The following is a 19,154-nucleotide window of genomic DNA, read 5'->3' on the forward strand; positions in this document are numbered from 1 at the left end:
TGCTGTTGGAGCGACGGTGTGTCCGTTAAATGAGCGCATTTCACTCAATGGGATTTTTATATTTAGCTCTGTGAGAGAGATAGAGAAAGAGAGAGAGAGAGAGAGACGAGTCGGACGAGCAGCAGGAGCAGCAGGAGCAGCAGGGAAAAAAAGAGGAGACCCCGAATCCCCGGTGTTGTCTGATATTTGGATCCCTTTTTTTGAGAGCGTTTCCAGCCCCCGAAAACTTGTCTTTCAAAATCGAGTTGCGCGTTATCGGGCTATGTGGTGGTAAGGGGCGCAGTGTGTGTGTGTGTGTGTGTGTATGTGTGTGTGTGTGTGTGTGTGAGAGAGAGATAGATAGAAAAAGAGGGGGGGGGGAGAGGGAGAATAGCGCAAATCTTATCTAAAGCACCGGTTGGAAAAAGATGATGATGGCCGGTGGTGTCGGAGCAGCCGTGGATCATAACGGGATATACTCAAATCCTAACCTCCACAGCCTGCAGCAGCCCCATATGGACGCTGATAACGCGGACTCCCGCAAACGACCGCTGGAAACTCCGGCTGAGGAGGCCGGCTGTACCAAGCGCACCAACACTGGAGGTAAGAAGGATGCATGATCAAGAAGCAGCTTATCCTCCTCATCAAGTCCAAAAAAATCTGCTTCTCTAGAAGGCTCTGCATGCATTGGTGGAAGTGTGAGAACAAACACATGCCTCCACTGCATGCAGAGCAAAACCACATGCAGCATAAAAAAGCTGATCCGAGCTGCACATTAGGGCTGGGAACATGCAGCACCTGTGCACTTGGCACTTTGAAACACTGACTGTGTTTCATATGGTTGTTACTTCATAAGCTGCGTGTATCCCAGCAGGGAGATAAAGGCAGCCTGGCTGAGAAAGTGGCCTCTTTCTTTTTAGCTTTCAATGTTGAACCCTATCACCTCTCTGCTTCACATCTGGGGGATTGTTGTGTGTGTGTGTGTGTGTGTGTGTGTGTGTGAAGGGGGGATGAAGTATTTCATTCAGCAGATAAGTGTTGAGTGTTAGTGTGTAGAGGCTTTGATATTACAAAGGAGGAAAACAGAAGTATTCACAGTGAGTGTTGTTGTGGCTGCACACTCAGGCAGGGATTCCCCAACGCTGTCTTGTGCAGTAGCCAAATATAAATCTGCATTTTTTTTTTCTCCCCTGAGCAACACTTTGTGAGGAGGGGCCTTTGTTGACAGACGAACTGTGAGTTACGGTTAATGTGGAACAGAAGCCATTAAATAAAACGAGTCTCTTCTAGTACGAACATCCTGCGAATCAGTACAGAAGTCAAACATCTTGTTGTGAGGCCTCTGGACCCCTGAAATTTGGGAAGCACTTACTAGTAATTTCTCTTTGTCTCACACTGAATCCATTAGCTTTATAATGTAATACCTTAATGGCCTAATAACTCTGAATACAAGGTGCACAACCTAAAAAGGTATTCAATCTGATGCTGGACAGTTCAGTGTTTTGTGAACATGAAAAGAACAAGAAATAACTGAGCTGTTTTGTTCACTTTAGATGCATTTTAGTGGGATATTCTTTCTGATTTAGGGCAGGGCGTACTGGAAAGGAATGAAGCTGATTTATAGTTCCCAAATGATCACTGGCAGGAGTTAAGTTTGTGTTTTTTGTACAAAAAACCAACAGGTGAAATACATTTCATCATCAGTGATCATTTTAACTAGTGTAAACCTTCTCCGAGTAACCTGAAAGGCATCCTATAAATAAAATGCATCGTTATTAAAATCGTACAACCCAGTACATATAATAAGAGTACACACTCATCACCATTTGTAGCCTAGATTCCTATCAATCTCAAGTTATTTATAGGTCACATGGTGAGCCAAACTCAGCATCTGTTTAGTATTTATGTTAGACTGTCATGATGTTTGCCATACCAGCGTGTCTCAACTGTTAGCACGCTGTATGATGGTACAATTACTCTTCTGAAATAGTAGAATGTCATTTTTTAAAACCATGTAAATGCTCAACAGGCAGAGCTGTGAGGCATAGCGGTAGTCAAATTAGGATCTTAGGTGGTAAAAAAAAAAAAAGTGCTCGGTTCCGTCTGTGCCTACTAAACACATGTGAAGTAAAGGATAATAACATTTTTGATATCAGAAAGCAAAGGGAGTGGTGAGAATAGTGTGAAGTACTTGGTGGTGGTAGTGGTGGTGGGGGGGGGGGGTGCAACAGAAAACACTGCAGCGCCATTTTAGCAAATTGATCCTGATTTCTTTATCTGGAACAGAAATGGTGGTAAAGTATCAACAAGGAGTTGTGTGCACGCTCGCTTTATTACTCATCAGTAAGATGTCGAGTGAGTGCAGCAGTGAGGATGACGGCTGATTCTGTTTGTGTGTGTGTGTGTGTGTGTGTGTGTGTGCCAGCTACTCTACATCTTATTTTCAGCTATTTTGATTGTTCTGGTCTGCAGCTCACAGGGACCACTTATTTAACAACTTAAATGTTAATTAGACATCCACGGAGAATAAAGCAGTTTCTTCACCATATGTTACTGAAATGTGCTTTTGTCTGTCTATTGTGTCCCAGACACCCTGCCACTCCATGATAGCAGCATTACACCCTATCTCCAACAGTATGAGCCTTCCACCTTCCACAAATGTCATTTCACCGAGACACATAAGAGACCCTTGTGGCACCAGGCAGTGTTTTAGAACAGATTCAGCCCCCCCCCCATATGTCCTCCATTAGCACCCCGAAAAAACCACTAGAACAGGAAGGTCACATGGTGTTCTAGCTTCAAGGAGAGTTTTCACCGTTCAGCTGCAGCACAGACACTCCACCGTTCAATTTCCAGGTGATACGACCGGCTGGACGGTGTGAAATTGCATATGGGGAAATCTTAATAAATACAAAAAGAATACATCATTCACACAGACAACTAACACATCTGACTGCTGACATTTCTATAATGGTATTACACACAATTTACCAGCTGTGTGTCTCCTGTGTTATTTAAAGCCGTCTCTGTATCGCAGCCGCATCGTACTTTCAGAGCCTGGAGATGCACAATTAACTGTGCATTGATGAAAAAGCAATATTTGAGACCAGCAATGTCTAACAGGGAGCTGCCTTTTTTTTTTTTTTTTTTTTCTTCCTCTGAGGCAAAGGTGTTCAAGATGGCTTCCTGAAGCTGAAACCACTTTATAGTAAAGATTTTAAAAAATAAAGAAGGTTAAGATTATAATCATTTAACTATATTATAGGGGCCTTTAAAATTAGGTTTAGTATTGATTTTACATACAGGCTCTTCATTTGTAATGCGTAATCTGGTTTGTGCTTAATCATTTCATGCTAAAATGAATTAAATTGAAGCCTTACTTCCCTTTAAAATCTAAGTGAAGTAATAGCAATATGCACTTATAAAGCCTATTGTAACTGAGGCTTGATAAAGCTGATTGAGAACCACTATTATGCAATTACTACATGAGTATTTCTCATACCTGAACCCTTCAAAATCACTATAAACGTATTTATTCTGATGGATATAACATTTCTGTGGTTCAATTTAGCATAACATTTTCTCAAAAGTGAAAGCATCTACAGCAGCTCTATGATAACAGTTCTTCAGAATAAAATGGCAGCCAATCTGTGATGCTGATGAATATCTAATTTGACCAAAAAAAGTGCACATTTTTGTAGCCTATTCGGACTACACCGCTCCCTGTATGCATCTTAACATGAAATCCACATTCGAACCATTTGTGACTCCCACACAAACCAGATGTTTTTATAAGTATCCACTCACCGTGCTCTTTATGTAATGTGTTTTAAAACCAACCTCCCGTTTCATATGATCTGCATGCGTTATGTGTTACATTGTAAACCCGCAGCCTGTCTGACAATAGTGGTAGACAGCCTGATAATCCTCAGCCACCCCTGTAATCACCAACCCCTCGACTATGTCTGATATTGATCACGTTATTCCTACCGAACTGATCATTAACATGACTGGCAGTTGCAACAAAGAGAAGAAAGCCTTGCGCTCTTTCAAAGCTGAGCCCCCTCGTTGTGCATTACGAGCCGTGGACACTGAATGAGGGGAAATCACTCTTCTTTTATCTGCGTTGCCCTTCTCTCCTCAAAATGAACATCTTTCATTCATTTCTCTTTCTAATTACCCATACTCTGAGCCCATGTTGTTGGCAAGCACGCGCCTTCCAAAAGGTTGTGTGGCTGAGGGATTAGGTATGATCTCGTAATGTTGCTAATGGAAAGGTTGGCACAGGAATGTGAGCTGTGTTTTTTTTTCTTTAATTTTTTGGTGGGAAGGACACAGGTGCCCTTGCAGAGCGATGTGACGTGAGCGGACTGTGAATTTGCCAGGTGGCAGTGAAAGAGAGAATGAGAGAGAGTGGGGATAGGAATGAAGACGGAGAAAAAGCGGAGAGAGAAACGGAGAGATAGATAGACCATGAGAGGGAGTGGAGTCTACAGGGAGGCTGTGTATATATACTAGAGCATCTCTCAGTGAATGAGACTGGTCGAATTTTCTGGAAGGCATTCGCTCCTAAACCGAACGGGCCACGATTTAAAGGTTTGATTTGTGGATGAAATCAGCAGCTAGGGGTGAAAAAAAGAGAAGTTCCCTTTTTTTTTTTTTTTTACAGGTTCCCTGGAAAGCTCTATTAAATGATGCTGGATGCCCGTATCCACAAACAGACACCTACACACATGCACGATGCAGTCTCCGCACAAATACGCTCATTTAAGATACCTCTCGGTGTAAGATTTATAGGCGTAGTGATTGGCTTCATCACCCCCCTCCACCATTCTGCGGCACTGCCATTTGCAATAGTTGATGAGCCCCTCCGCCCTCTCAAACATGGCCGTCTAAGGGATTGGGGGTGGGGGAAAGGAGGAAAGGAGGGTGGGTGGCGTAAAGCACGCTGTCTCTGATCACTCCTCCTCCACCTCCTTCTTCATCTGCTTATGTTATCCATACACCTCTTCAACCACTGTTGAAGGTCACTTTACATGCTTCCCCATTCACGGCTGAAGCCCGCTCTCTTCAGCCACTTCACCTTTGTCACTTTCCACTAAAAAAAGTGAGTGAATGGACTGCCATACTTTATAGTGCTGCGTCAAAAGAGGCGGAGTAGGGGAGAAAATTCAATTTTTTGGGACCGGCATCAGGGGGCGGGGACATGACGTGGCGGAGGGAGGAATCTACCGATTGGCCGGGCGAGGTGTCAGTCCTGCGCGCTGCTGCAGACGGACAGGCCACTCGATGAATATGGATGAGAGCAGTGAAAAGGGTGATGCGGCAGGGAAGACCCCCCCCTTCAAACCGATGCAGGCTTGAACAATGCGTGCCGTCTTTCACTGAAAACACTGAGAGCCTGCATTAGCATTTTCTCAGACAATTGAGGCTCTGGCCAGCTGCAGGCATGGCTCCGATGCTGCGGTGAAATCTCTTTTTCTGCACCCACTGATGAATTAGACCTCGGTGAAAAAGGTCGACTGGCCGCATTCCTCAACACTACCATTGCACCTATGCCTAGGCTAATGTTAAGATACCCATTAGAGATTGTGCCCCGGCATTGATGGCGATCTGACAGAGGACTTGAGAACCAGCAGATCTCAGAATGGGTAAGCCTCAAAACTCTTTTTGTCTGACTTGTTGAATTTATCCGTCATGCTAGACGACATGTAATTTCACACACCTACGGCTCATTTATCCATTATTGCTAATTTTTGTTCCATCGTCCTTGCTGCCTGTCAGCAGCAGGTTAGTCCATTGAAATGCAGAATGGGTACTGGGTAGTGAGAAGGAGGGAGGACGGTCACAAGGCATTTCCTCCTGACCCACCCCCCTTGAGTGACTTAACTAAACACATTTGGCTCAGCGTCCGTGTCTCTCCTCCAAGCCATCCTTCCAGTATTGGAAGCAGGGGTTTGAACTAACACCCCACTGGCTCGGTTTCCCAATGTGCCCCACTGCTCCCGTTCCCTGGCGGATTGCAGCAACAGATTGCCATGTTTACTCTACCACATGACGCCATTAAAACCTGTTACTGTGATCTCAGACACTAGGACGGAATTAATTATTGACTAATGACAGCAAACGTGGCTGTGAGGGCGATGGAGGGAATCTTAGTGGCTTCCTACCCTGCTGGGTTTACTCCGGGTTGAGGATGAGCAGAAAGTTACGCAGTGGGTTTGGGCTTGTCTGTCAACAACAGGTCTTCGGATGTTTGGATTCTGCAAATCAGCATCATTCAAATGAAATTGTCTGTGTGTGGCCACGGTTTCAGATGCGTTGTGATAGTAGGGAGGGCTCAGGAGCTTTACGGCGAATGTGTCAATCATGCATGATCTTTATTCTTTCACCAAGGTCATTTTATTGTTATTCGTTGTGAGAAAAGCAGAGAGCTGACTGCAATATAGCACAAAAACCTCTAAAATCAGACAATGGCCAGAGATGAATAGAGATGGATGTGAGATGTCTGTCTAATGGTTTATCTCTCTTATTTCTTTTTTTTTTTAAGGATGTTCTCAAATAAATGACCAGTACCTGACATTAATAGCTTTCAATAGTGGTTTAAATGGTAATTTCATGTGTGTGCGTTCAACGTGAATGCAGGTATAACGTGTTCAGGTTTTTTGGAATTGTCTCCACAAGCATTGTTAATTCATGTGAATCGAAAGTGAAATGCCATTAACAGTCATGTCATTGTCTGCATATTTGTCAGAGCCATTGGTTATGGGTGATGTGCACGAAAACAAGCCTGTGTCTGAATGGAACATGAGGGGCATATTAATGCAATAAGGAGAGGGGCTAACATGTTGGCTGTGAAATTCCTTAATGTCACAGTGCCATGTTCATTCACATCTGACTCTAATGAGTGCATTACTGAGGCAACAGGTTGGTCTCCGTGCAGGGCGGTCCACCTCCATCCATCCGTCTTTCCTCCCCACCACGCCAGTCAAGCCCCCTTTACATTCGATACCCTCCATGACACCTAGGATGCAGTGACATGATGACAGAACCCGTGGCTCCGGCATCCGCGGTGGAAAAATAAGAATCCGTATCACAGCACGCTTAAAAAAAACGTATTAGAAAATCTCGTCACACAAAGATGGACAGTGGCTTTTTACATCTCTAGCCCGCTCGAGTGACGTCACCCTTGAGGCAGCTGAAAAGGATCGAACATGACGTCATTGCATCGAAATCAGCATGCAGTAGAGATTATTTGTACCAGAGCTTTAGTATAGTAAATACGCACCTGTACCAAGTGTTTACCATGACATCATGGATATAATATTTGGGATTCATTGGGGAATCACAGCCGCTGCACATCTATAAATACGATATTTTTGATGCGTTGTTGCCTCGTTTCGGCTCTTTAATTATATTCCGAACTCAATATGTGGTTGATTGCTTTTTACTAGATTAGTGCACTCAATGTGATCAGAGTATTCTTGGACAGACACTTTTCCCACCTTGGTGCTGATTAGTTCTTAATTACCATTGTAGGGACGGAACTTTCCCAACTCAAAGGAGAAACATGTTGGTTTGCAAAATTCTTCAAAGTGACGTGCTGTCAATCACTGATTGCTACAAGCCACTGTAAGCCACAGAAGCCCCCTCCAAAATGGTGGAGCTTTAGACCATCTTGGCAGTATATCCTTTGAACAAATCTGTGGGATTGGTTCCCATATGCTCTTCACACGTCTGTTCATTACTAAGGATCGCTCTGTATTGGCATTCATGGACTGCAAGGATAATGACTTTGTGTGTTTGCATTTAGTCCTTTGTGTGTAACTTTCTTTCTCAGACAATACAAGACAGGTTTCGCATTCAGATCGAAACTATTAATTCGACATTCCTTTTATTCACGAGCGAGGGGATGATTAGTAACGCTGGACCCGGCTTTGTATTTAGACAGAGGTTGCTAAAACTCCTTGAAAACAGTTAAAATTAGACCTGTGCAAACTGGAAAGGAGGTCATCATTTACTCTACAAGAAATCTGGGACAGGACACAGAACATGTCACCAATCTCTAATAAAATGTGAATGTACTGAAAGCTACAAAGAATCCCTCTCTCAAAAGGCAAAATCGCCTTCTAGATATCCTCCCTTCACCAGGGGAATACAGACACAAGATGATATCACGGCCTTTCCCACATGTATGTCAATGCTATGTATTCCCGTTGTGAATTTTTTGCTTGTTCAGGGTGTTGGGGGCTGGGCACCAGTAGAGGTGTATATGATGATGTGCAGAGCTTCTTTACGAGATGTAACCCTTTCCCACTTTGTGTGTCTCTCCCACAGAGGAGGGTGAGTACTTCCTGAAGGTGCTGATCCCCAGCTATGCAGCCGGCTCTATAATTGGCAAGGGCGGCCAGACCATCGTACAACTGCAGAAAGAGACTGGAGCCACTATTAAGCTGTCCAAATCCAAAGACTTTTACCCAGGTAAGAAAAAAAACAATCATTAGAATCAATGAGCGTTAAGGCAAATATATGAGACGAGGCGTCCGGCTCATCACCCGTCTGGAAGAGTGATGCTTTGGTGCAGGAGAGCATTTGATATGTCCTCTTTATTTGGCTTCTCGTGAATGATTGCGGTCCATTTTAATCACACACCAATCATAAACACTTTGAACTTGATTATCTTTATGTCCTTGAGGGACTAAACATGTATGTGGATGGTACAGCTGTCAGATGCAGCATCAAACACTGCAGGCAGTTTCAATTAAAATGTTGGGCTAGCAGGTTGTACCTTTCAATGCAGATTTTTTTTTTCAAAGTGTTCATCGTTAATGTAAGCACATTAAAAGAACGCACACACACACACAAAAAAAAGGAGCGCAAATTCGACAATGTAGCGTCTTCCGAGAGCATTGATTGTGCGGGAGAATCTCACGCTGAAATGGCAACAGGAGAAGGATGCTCATGCAGGCTCAGTGACCCCTATTTCATGGAGGTCAAACCTGAACCGTCTTATCCTCCCGAACACAAACGCCTGAGTCGTAGAGGAGTCTGGGTGTTTGTCCTTCATGCCTCAGAGGAGGCTTCAACCTGCTGAAAAATAACAGGTGCTGAGCGTCTCGCTGCTTATTAGCTCCAGATGTTTTCTGTGATAACTGTTGCGAGCAAATAATCCCGATGTAGTGGTACAGTATACTTTTTTACCGTAAATATATTTAGAACATATACATACACCTCTAGACAGGAAATTCATGACCTATGAAATATGAGTAGGGCAAAATATGCATGTGAGAAATACTACAGATGTTTCTTAAAGTATAAGGTTCACAGTCAGTTATCTGATCTACTATAAAATAGCTAAAAAAAGGGTTCTAAGCTTTAAAAAAAAAAGGGGGGGGGTTAGATTATATTTAATGTAGAGCACAAAATAGAGTACATACAGGAAGAATGTACAACGTGGTTCAAATTTGAGCTGTTCTTTTGGGAGTTACATGTGATATATTGGACTGACTGAACCGTGGCGAAGAATTATGGAGCGCTGGGGAAAAGGAAAAGAAGGATGTGCTAGTAAATATTTTTCCTGTACTTTTTCTTCCACCATGTTTCTGCTCAGCCATAATGAAAAGACACGTGTTCAGAGGGCACGGCTCAAAAAGTCTCCACTCGGGAAGCCAAAATGTGTTTAAGGGAATGAATTATGCCTACTTCATTGGCTTAGAAAACAAATGAAAAAGGAGTTGTGTATGTATCTTTATTTCTCTCTTTTGGATTGTGGATGTGTTCATAGGCCACCACCTGCTCTGCCCATCCCCCTACTCATTATCGTGATGAGTGAGGAGTTCAGGGAGAGAGTGCTGGCAAGGATTTGATTGGGTGGTTGTTCTGGCCCACACAAGTAAAACGAAACGACTGCTACTGTACACCGCACAATAGCTGAGAGTGTCGCTCTCTGATAAGTCAGTGGAGGCTGAAGCTTTAAAAAAAAAAAAAAAAAAAAAAAAATCTCAATTGGCCCAGTTGATTTAAGTATGGACCACATGGTGAAGTTTGTAACACCGCTGTAATAGAAAATTCTGTCCTGGATTGTCAAGGCGAAAAATGCAGCTACATGTGTTTTACCTTTATTCGGTGTTGAATCAGCTGCCGTTTTGTGCTAATATAGCATACTAATGCCATTCCACACAGTTCACGCCCCCATCCATCTCTCATCCAGCGACAGCCTGAGCACACTCCAACGACAGCACAATCACACACAAGAGAAATCAAGGGGACAACAACCGGTGCAGCCATTTTCTTCTGCAATCCTCTCCGTGATGGCTCAGTCTGAGACTCCCACCCACCTCACGTCTCCCATCCGTCAGTGTAAGACATGCAACCATGAATTCAACAAAGAAAAAAAAAAAAGAAAAGTCTCGATGGGAACTGTACAACTGGGCCCCTGCTGTGGCGGACTGAGATGAATGAGCGGAGATAGTGAAGGGTGTGGATGATGCATGATTGTATGTGAGCGAGGGGACAGGGGGGCAGGCCCAGAAATAGCCTGTTTCAATCTCTCTCTGTGGACATGACCCCTCTCCCAGCTGTACTCAAGCTGCTCTAACACAAGCCAAGTTTCCTCTTTCCTCCTCCCCACTCGCTGTTTCTCTCAGATTTGGTTCCTGGTAGTTGGGAAAGTTCAGGCCAGATAAGATGACATCATACTTCTCTTAAAATTTTGCTTGCCTCTTAACACATGGGCGCTGACTTTTTTTTTGTGTGTGTGTGCGTGTGCGTGTTTTATTATTTGGTTTGAACTCATCTGAACTTTCGCATGACTGAATTACTCGAGCCCCCATAAATGCAGCACGCCATGCATTCACCCACTCGCACCGCGCATTCAGCACATACACACACCTCCTCACACCTACTTTAACACATCCGCATATTTAAGCAGCTGCATAGAGAGCCGTGGGAGTTCACGAATTGAGCATAAACTTAAAAACAAAACTTCAAACCCTTTTTGCTTTGTGCAGCTGGACTCCGGTCAAGTACATGTATTGAGTTACTTTGTACTGCATGAGCAGATCGGTTGTTGTGATGTCATAGAAACATTGGGTGTATGTTTTCCATTACTTATCATTCAAATATTAATGACAATATGTGACCTCATGCTGGAAAACATCACTATTCCTGAGAGTATAAGATGAGGCGTTTGCTTCAAAAAAGAAGGCAAACAAACCGTGGTAAAAGCTGACTTTGTTCATTTTCAGCCATATCTGTATTGGCAGTAAATACTCACCAATGCTCACTATAGGTCAGTATCACTGCTGAGTAGGATGACGTGATGGGCGGGGATTTCGAACTAATGGAAACAACAGCCTTTATTTTACCCCAGATTTATATCTTTGCCTCCAGAAGCAGAGCAAAGCCGTTCAACTTACACAAGAAAGAGTTGTTAGACCATTCTGAATTATTCCTGCGTTATGAGGCGCTCATGTTGTGTTGGAGATGTTTTTTTTTATGATCCACACACGCACGTTATTGGAGGCGTCGCCACTGCAGTTTTTGTGATTGGGAAAGGTCTGTCGATTAAAGGAGCACTCCACTACTTTTACACACGGAGGTCAGTTTACTCGTCACGAGGAATACTACTCAGCCTGTGAAAACAGTTCATGATGAAGTCATTACTTTTGGATGATGTCATTATTCTGGGCTTAGAGACTACAAATTTATAACAGAAGCTTGTGTTACAGAGCGGAGATGTGGAGTTGAAAGATGAGTCAGTCAGGGAGGGTCTCGTGAAAGATCTTATTGAGTTGCATCGAGGGGAAATGTAAGATGCAGTGTTTTTAGCTCTTGACCCATTCTAGGGATTAAAAGTCAGGACGTCTCACCATCTGTAGCTTTCATTTTGAGCTTTTTTAACCTGTGAAGTCCCCCAACTTTATAAAAGTGGAATAATAACTTTAAATAATGAATAATACCCCCAGACTAGCTCTGCTTACTAGTTTCCATGAGCAGCCATGGAGCCACTTTTAGCGCCTATAACTTTGGAAATAAATTGCTGACCATATACAAACATAGTGATAATTCCTTAATGTTCCAGCTCCTTAATTTAGCTTTAGGAATTTAAGAAGATGAATGCCTGCTAGTACCAGCTTGGGACAATTAAAAGTGTATCAGGACTCCTGAAGTAGAGATGAATTATATTGTGTTTCTCCTACTCGCTAATAAAACAGTCATATGCTGAGTCACTATGTCGGCCGACATTTTTTTTAAGACTTCCTTCGCTGGTGTCAGTTGAGTATCGAGTATCGTTAGCAGCACGGTGCAAACGAAATAAAAATTTGCATGGTCACGCAGCTCGCCGTTTACAACCAAAGTGCCTCATTTGCTTTAAATTAGTGCCAGCTGAATTGCAATTCCTTACCACATACAAATCACTATCGCTAATGTTGACGGTGCACTATCTTGGCAGCGAGTTAACAAGGAGAGAACGTGCTTCGCAGGAAATGATACAAGGTGTGCGCCGCTTGGCATCGATAACCGTGACCTTGAAAAATAAGGAAATGTGTGCACGCGTTGTCACCGGTCACGGATAGCGTCAGTATACGGTATGAAGCTAAAACCTGCTGAAATGATTGCACGCTGCACATTCACTGTACGCCGACATATCCTCACATGCCATTGGTTAACAGTGACACATGACCAGCTGTGTTTAGTTCACATCATCCTGTTTTAATCATGTCTGCTTCTTATCACAGGAGCCTGCCTACCATTTAATTTATTTTTTTGTATTCCTGATGTGTATTACTGCATACTTATAGTTAGTTCCAGTGGTTGAATATGTGTTAAATGATACACCTATTCTATAATTTTCTTATTATCAACAAATCCTCTGAAAATACCTGAATATATATTATTCTACTGTGCCGTAGGGCTCCGTTTTTGTGAAAAACAAATAAACTAAATTCATCAGGAAGCCACACTGTTGCACTTGCTGATATCTTTATTACCATGAATACACAGTTTATTTTGAGTTGAGCCATCCTGCTGCCATAAATACTCACCAGAGTCCCGAATGTGTATTAATCCACTGCTGAAAATAGTCCCCCAACAAATGCAGTATTTCCTACTGTTTGAGTAATGTTTGCTAGACTCTACAGTGCTCAGCTGTTTTGGAAATGACTGAGCCTTTTTTTTTTAAACAATGGAATAATGTATTTGTGACCCATTTTTAAAGATGTACGTCTTCAGTGGGAACAATAGAGCTTAGAGCTAAAAGCTACAGACAGGCCGGGGAAGTCAGAAAAGTATTGAGCGATGGACTAATACATAGCTGCCTTATTCTTCAAGGCCCCTTCAAATGATAGTCCAAAGGTTATGTGTAACACCAAACAACTGTTTTTTTCTGAAACTCTGATCAAAGTCTTATCCTAGAAAACTGCACTTTGTGTCGGTGTTTCTTGTAAAAATCCCCGGTGTATTTTAATGCGACACAGACATTAGATCCTACATTACTGCAGTACTAAACGATGCCATCTATTACTCCAAATGGTCCCATAGAATCCTGTTTTTTCCTACATTTACAAGTTAGAGGCATTATTTGTTTGTCCGCAGCTTATTAGGACCAGGTACATGCAGTGAAGAAAAAAACAGTCTGTAATGTAATATAATGATTTATTTTCAGTTTTAAATGGCAGGAAAAGTCTTTGATCAGCTGTTTCTGTGTTTTTTCAAATACAGCACTTCTGAATAGGGTGTGATATAATATAAAAGTTCCAAGAGGCTGTTTCTGATTAACTTGATGTAAATGGAACACTACAAATAATCCCTACATTTACAATGACTGTTTACCTTTTAGAGAAACATATGGCAACCATATGGCAACAACTTGATTTCCAAGCAGTCACATTCAAGCATGATTTGTAGTGTGAATACTAACTTCACAAATCTGTGAACGTGATGACAGTTCATTTATGTGAGACTCTTTATGTGTGGCATACTGGCAGTGAATGAATCAGACAATGGATTTGGACAAAGTAAGACAGAGGCAGCTGCTCGAGCAACTAGACAGAAATCTTGAAACTTTCTTATTGTGGAATCAAGATAGAAAACCTGAGAGTCATTGGTCTCTTGGGCAAAGCTGAAGGCTGAGATGTGTTCTCTCAGGGGCACTGACACAATTCTCTCCCCTCCTGCCAACTAGAGGAGGAGTTAACTCTTGCTGCAACTCAAAGCCTATAGCACTTCTTAAGACATGTGTCACCTTTAAAGAGAGACAGAAGGCAAAAGCAGATGCGCAAAATTCAGGAAGTGAAAAGGGAGGAGTTTCTAAATGAAGCGCGTCGTAGTTTCATGTCGTCTTTAAGGCATCTCATCTGTGATAACAGTCGAAGTCACTAGTGCAGAGCCTGTTCAAAATGTGCCTGTTCCAGTATTGCTGCCTCAGTGCATAGAAAAGTTAATATAGTGGATGTGAGATATGAAAGAGTGTATGAAACAACAATGACAACATTAAAGAAACTAACATTCTATCACGTTTTTGAAAAAAACGTGTATCTTAAAATAAAGTGGATCCATCACATTGGGCTCTTAGATCATTTATTTTCTGTGGCTTCAATTCCGATCATTTGCTCAAAAGCTTTGTGATTATATGAGACATATTGGTTTTGAACTGCCTTTGGGATATAGCCTAATACTCCGTCCATTCTTGATTAAAAGCTGAGTTTTTGCTGTTTGCTTTCCTCTTTTCAGAGCACGTCGCCATGTGAAAAAAGGTGTTCTCTGACTCACTGTACAGCTCTGATCACCAGCTGTACTCATGCTTATGATTTTATTATAATGGACTCAAAAAAAAAAAAACAGAATAAAAAAAGAAATTAATTTCGGGGAAAACAACTCATGCAAGGACTATATTTGACTGTTACCCACGTCATTTAGCCAGTTCCAGTTAAACCCCTCTGTAATTTCCAAATCATCAATTTTTATTCTGAATAAGAATATCCACTTTACACTGATCCAAATTCATTTCAGATACAGAGAAATGCTCCATTCCAGCAGCAGAGGACGGTCACCACTTCAGCAGCCCCGTTCTTACCTCACTCCTGGACAGCGTACAGTTTATTTATATTAAACTTGTCCAAATGTATTTTTGCTCACTACTTTTAACTTTTTCAGAGCTCGCCAAGTGAAAATACAATACAGCATTGTCCCTGCCTCAGGATAAACTATTATTCTGACCCGGCAGCAGCACAGTCACTCTTTGAAGAGCTTTCTGGGTGCAGAGATCTTTAACTAGAGGTTACTGTACCAAGTAAAGTATAGGGACTCCCCAGCATTGAATTTTGGAAAAGTGAAGAAAAGGAAATGATTACTCAGGGCAGTATGTCTTCTAAGGATGGGTTGCATCACTCAACATGGCCTAGTTTATCATTTTTTGAGAAATCAGTGCAAACCCCAGTTTTTTTTTCTGTTTCCCTTTGGTGAAGGACTGGACGATATGAACAAAATCAAACATCACAATATTTTTGACCAAAGATTTTGATGTCAATTTTGCAACAATATTGTAGGGATGACTATATAAATATTTACATAATTAGATTTTTGATAAAATAATCATCAGTAATGTGAATATAATGACTAAGTAGGTAAAAGCAAATGCAGCCTTTCAAACCAGGAATAGACAACACTTATGCAATATCACAATATTCAATTGATATAATATCAATATATTTCTCTGCCCTATTCTGTTTCAATTAGCTTTCACATACAAATTGGTTCCAGCCTGCTCATATTTGGTATTTTGTGCATGTTGTTTCTATCCTGATAAAAGCATTTCATACACAGGAATTAACATCCTTTCACCATTCTCTCCAGCAGAGTCAGTGTTAATAGGAACAATAGGAGATAACACCCACTGTTTATCTAACAACATACCCAGCATTTTTCTGTGAATATCCACCTTATCCGGTGCCTAGAAAGCTGTTTGCATTTGATTAATGATTGATATAATGAATTGTGCCTTTTATTGTTGTGAACAGGTCAAGTGCCCGTATAGGCAGTCTGTCACTTTGTCACTTCAAGAATGACGGGCAGGTGCAGCACAGTGACACAAAGTGGCACCAACTGTGCTTCTGTGTGCTTTGAAACTCTTAAGAGATTTAATCCATCGGCTGTTTATTTGACTTTGTGTGTTATACATATTATGATTTGTTTTGGTCGCTTGCAGTAAAAATAACAGCTTAATATAAGGTTCTACGCTCTGCCCTTTCCTCCATTTTGCACCCTAATTAGAGTGTCCAAATGCTCTTTTTCTGAGATGCATGGACTGACCTGCTGACTATTCAAATCAATTATTAGGCTTGTCTTTGGCATGAAGCTAATCATGCCTGACTTTGACTAATTTCCCTAAAACAGCTGATAGATGGCCAGAGGACATATACAGATGCCTTTATCATCCATTGTTGTCATTTGAGATGCAATTTATTAAAATACAAGTGGAAATGCCAAGGATAAAGCAGAGCAGGGCCACTCAGACACAAGATGACCTTATCAGGTGGTCTTTCCCACTCTATCAATGGGCAAAATGTCTTTTCTCTCATTACCTTATTTGTAGTATTCAAATTTATGCCGTCTTCTAAAGTCATCAAAGAAAATCTGGAGTCATTTCATGTTCAACTTCAACCGAAGAGTTGTAAAATGTAAAAAAGAGAGCAAGGCAGGGGAGGTTGCTACAAAAGGGAGAGTGTTTTAAAAATCGTGCATAAAGGACTCGCTGTTGCATCACCTGTTTCCACGGCTCGGCCCCTTTACCATGGCAACGGAATGCCGGTTGGGTCGTCAATGTGGGTGTAGAAAAAAAAAAAAAAAAGCCTAGAGGAGGAACAAGTGTGTGTGTTTAGTCTATAAGAGCTGCAAGGCAAGGAAGGCTCAGTATTACAGCACTGAAAGAGTTACATCACTGAAGAGGAATCCTTCTCCCCCCCCCTGTGGCTCGCTAACCAAGCGCGCCTCTTTCTTTCAGCTGTTTCTCTGTTGATTGTGTAAATGGAGGAAGCAAGGAATAGCTTAGTAATTGGGTCTCTTTGTGAAATGTCAAGACACAATTTTCATTGCCAAGACATCTTAATATAAATGTACATTTTTTGTCCGGCCCTGAGCAAATCCTTCAAATCTTCTCGCCAAGTATGCACTCAGAGCACATTTAGAAGTGACTGATCGCTTGTGTTTTTGTCTTTTACCTCCTCTCTCAACACAGGAACAACAGAACGCGTCTGTTTGATACAGGGTACAGTCGAAGCCCTCAATGGTGTCCACAACTTCATCGCGGAGAAAGTCCGCGAGATGCCCCAGAGCGCCCAGAAACCAGAACCAGTCAGCATATTGCAGCCACAGACCACTGTCAACCCCGACCGCGTCAAGCAGGTGAGATACTGCACTGTCACTAGGGTCATGAATGTGTGTGGTCACAATGTGTTAGGAACAGTTCATTTCCAGGACACCTTGTTTATTAGTCGTCAGCCTTACTTGTTTTCTGAGCCACGACCCACAGTCTGGTAGGGTCAGGAAAATGTGAGGGTATGTGGTTATTTTTACCTACGGTCTTTCATAGCGAGACAGAGCTGTGTGGCAGCTGCAGCCTAAACCCCTGGGATTAACAAATCGCTTAGTAAAGCGGGGGCTGGTATAGTACTCTGACTCAGTGAGCGATATCCCTCTTTCTGTTTACCATTTATGCTGTTAAATCTTTCTCCTATTACCTTTTTGTGGCTACTTCAATCTTTCTATTTCTCTACAGGCTAAATTGATCGTGCCCAATAGCACGGCTGGGCTGATCATTGGCAAAGGTGGAGCCACAGTGAAAGCAGTGATGGAGCAGTCAGGGGCTTGGGTGCAGCTCTCCCAGAAGCCAGAGGGCATCAACCTGCAGGAGCGAGTGGTAACCATCAGTGGCGAGCCTGAGCAGAACCGCAAGGCTGTGGAAATCATAGTGCAGAAGATCCAGGAGGACCCTCAAAGCAGCAGCTGCCTCAACATCAGCTATTCCAACGTCTCGGGCCCAGTGGCCAACTCCAACCCCACCGGTTCCCCCTATGCTAACACGGCCGAGGTGCTGCCCAATGCAGCTGCAGCAGCCGCCACTGCATCCAGCCTTCTAGGCCAGGCCGGGTTGACAGGAATGGGCGCCTTCCCTACCGCCATGTCCAGCTTCTCTGGCAATGATCTGCTGGCTATAACCTCAGCCCTCAACACGCTGGCCAGCTACGGCTACAACACTAACACCCTGGGCCTGGGCCTCAACCCTGCAGCTGCTTCTGGGGTACTTGCTGCAGTAGCAGCTAGTGCCAACCCAGCTGCAGCTGCTGCGGCTAACCTCCTGGCCTCCTATGCTAGTGATGCCTCCGGCGGTGGTGGCCACCCTACAGGCCTAGGTGGGTTCTCCCTGGGTTCTCTAGCAGCTGCTACAGGGGCTTCCAATGGTTACCTAAATGCTTCATCCCCACTGATGGCCTCCTCCCTATTGGCAACAGAGAAGCTGGCGGATGGAGCCAAGGACGTGGTTGAGATTGCTGTACCCGAGAACCTGGTCGGTGCCATTTTGGGGAAAGGAGGGAAAACGCTGGTAGAGTACCAGGAGCTAACAGGAGCCCGCATCCAGATCTCCAAAAAGGGAGAATTCATTCCTGGTACTCGGAACCGTAAAGTTACCATAACAGGGTCGCCAGCCGCTACGCAAGCAGCACAGTATCTGATCAGCCAGCGGATCACTTACGAGCAGGGCGTGCGTGCTACCAACCCACAAAAGGTGGGCTAAAAGGAAAAAGAAGAGGAAAGAAGGAAAGGATGAAGACAGAGATAGAAAGGAATTGAGAGGGTCACGATGAATAGAAAAAAAGAAACGTCCAAATATCTGTTCAATATTTCAGTATCAAATGAGAGAATCACAAAGGAGGAGGTGGGGGAGACAACCAAGATAAGTGTGTGTGATATGTGAATGTGTTTTTAGGACTGACGTCCTGATGTTTTTTAAAAGTTTGTGTCGAGTCCTTTTGACGATGGTGATCAGAGTAAGCTGAACTGGTCCACTGCCAAGCTGCAGATTCAAGGGTGATGCCGCAGGGTTTCACCCTCCTCCAACACCTCATAGCTGTTTAATTTTCCTTTTTTTTTTTCTTCTTTTTTTTTTTTAAGTTTTG

General features: G+C 42.9%; 1 protein-coding gene across 1 annotated transcript; it reads left to right on the plus strand.

Moving 5' to 3' along the window:
* The first annotated feature begins 407 nt into the window (after positions 1–407).
* Positions 408–18,772, plus strand: LOC133994348 (RNA-binding protein Nova-1-like). Its single transcript, XM_062433597.1, has 4 exons — positions 408–582; positions 8,317–8,460; positions 17,216–17,382; positions 17,756–18,772. Exons 1-4 carry the CDS (start codon positions 408–410, stop codon positions 18,770–18,772), a joined length of 1,503 nt encoding a protein of 500 aa, XP_062289581.1.
* Positions 18,773–19,154: the final 382 nt, after the last annotated feature.

The sequence above is a fragment of the Scomber scombrus genome, chromosome 14 (assembly GCF_963691925.1).
Source record: "Scomber scombrus chromosome 14, fScoSco1.1, whole genome shotgun sequence".
NCBI lineage: Eukaryota > Metazoa > Chordata > Actinopteri > Scombriformes > Scombridae > Scomber > Scomber scombrus.

Bases quoted from the DNA above. Each gene is read 5' to 3' on its own strand.
- LOC133994348 (XM_062433597.1), top strand. From the start codon at position 408: ATGATGATGGCCGGTGGTGTCGGAGCAGCCGTGGATCATAACGGGATA. The intron at 583-8,316 runs GTAAGAAGGATG...TCTCTCCCACAG, and splicing joins CAAGCGCACCAACACTGGAG to AGGAGGGTGAGTACTTCCTG. The intron at 8,461-17,215 runs GTAAGAAAAAAA...CTCTCAACACAG, and splicing joins ATCCAAAGACTTTTACCCAG to GAACAACAGAACGCGTCTGT.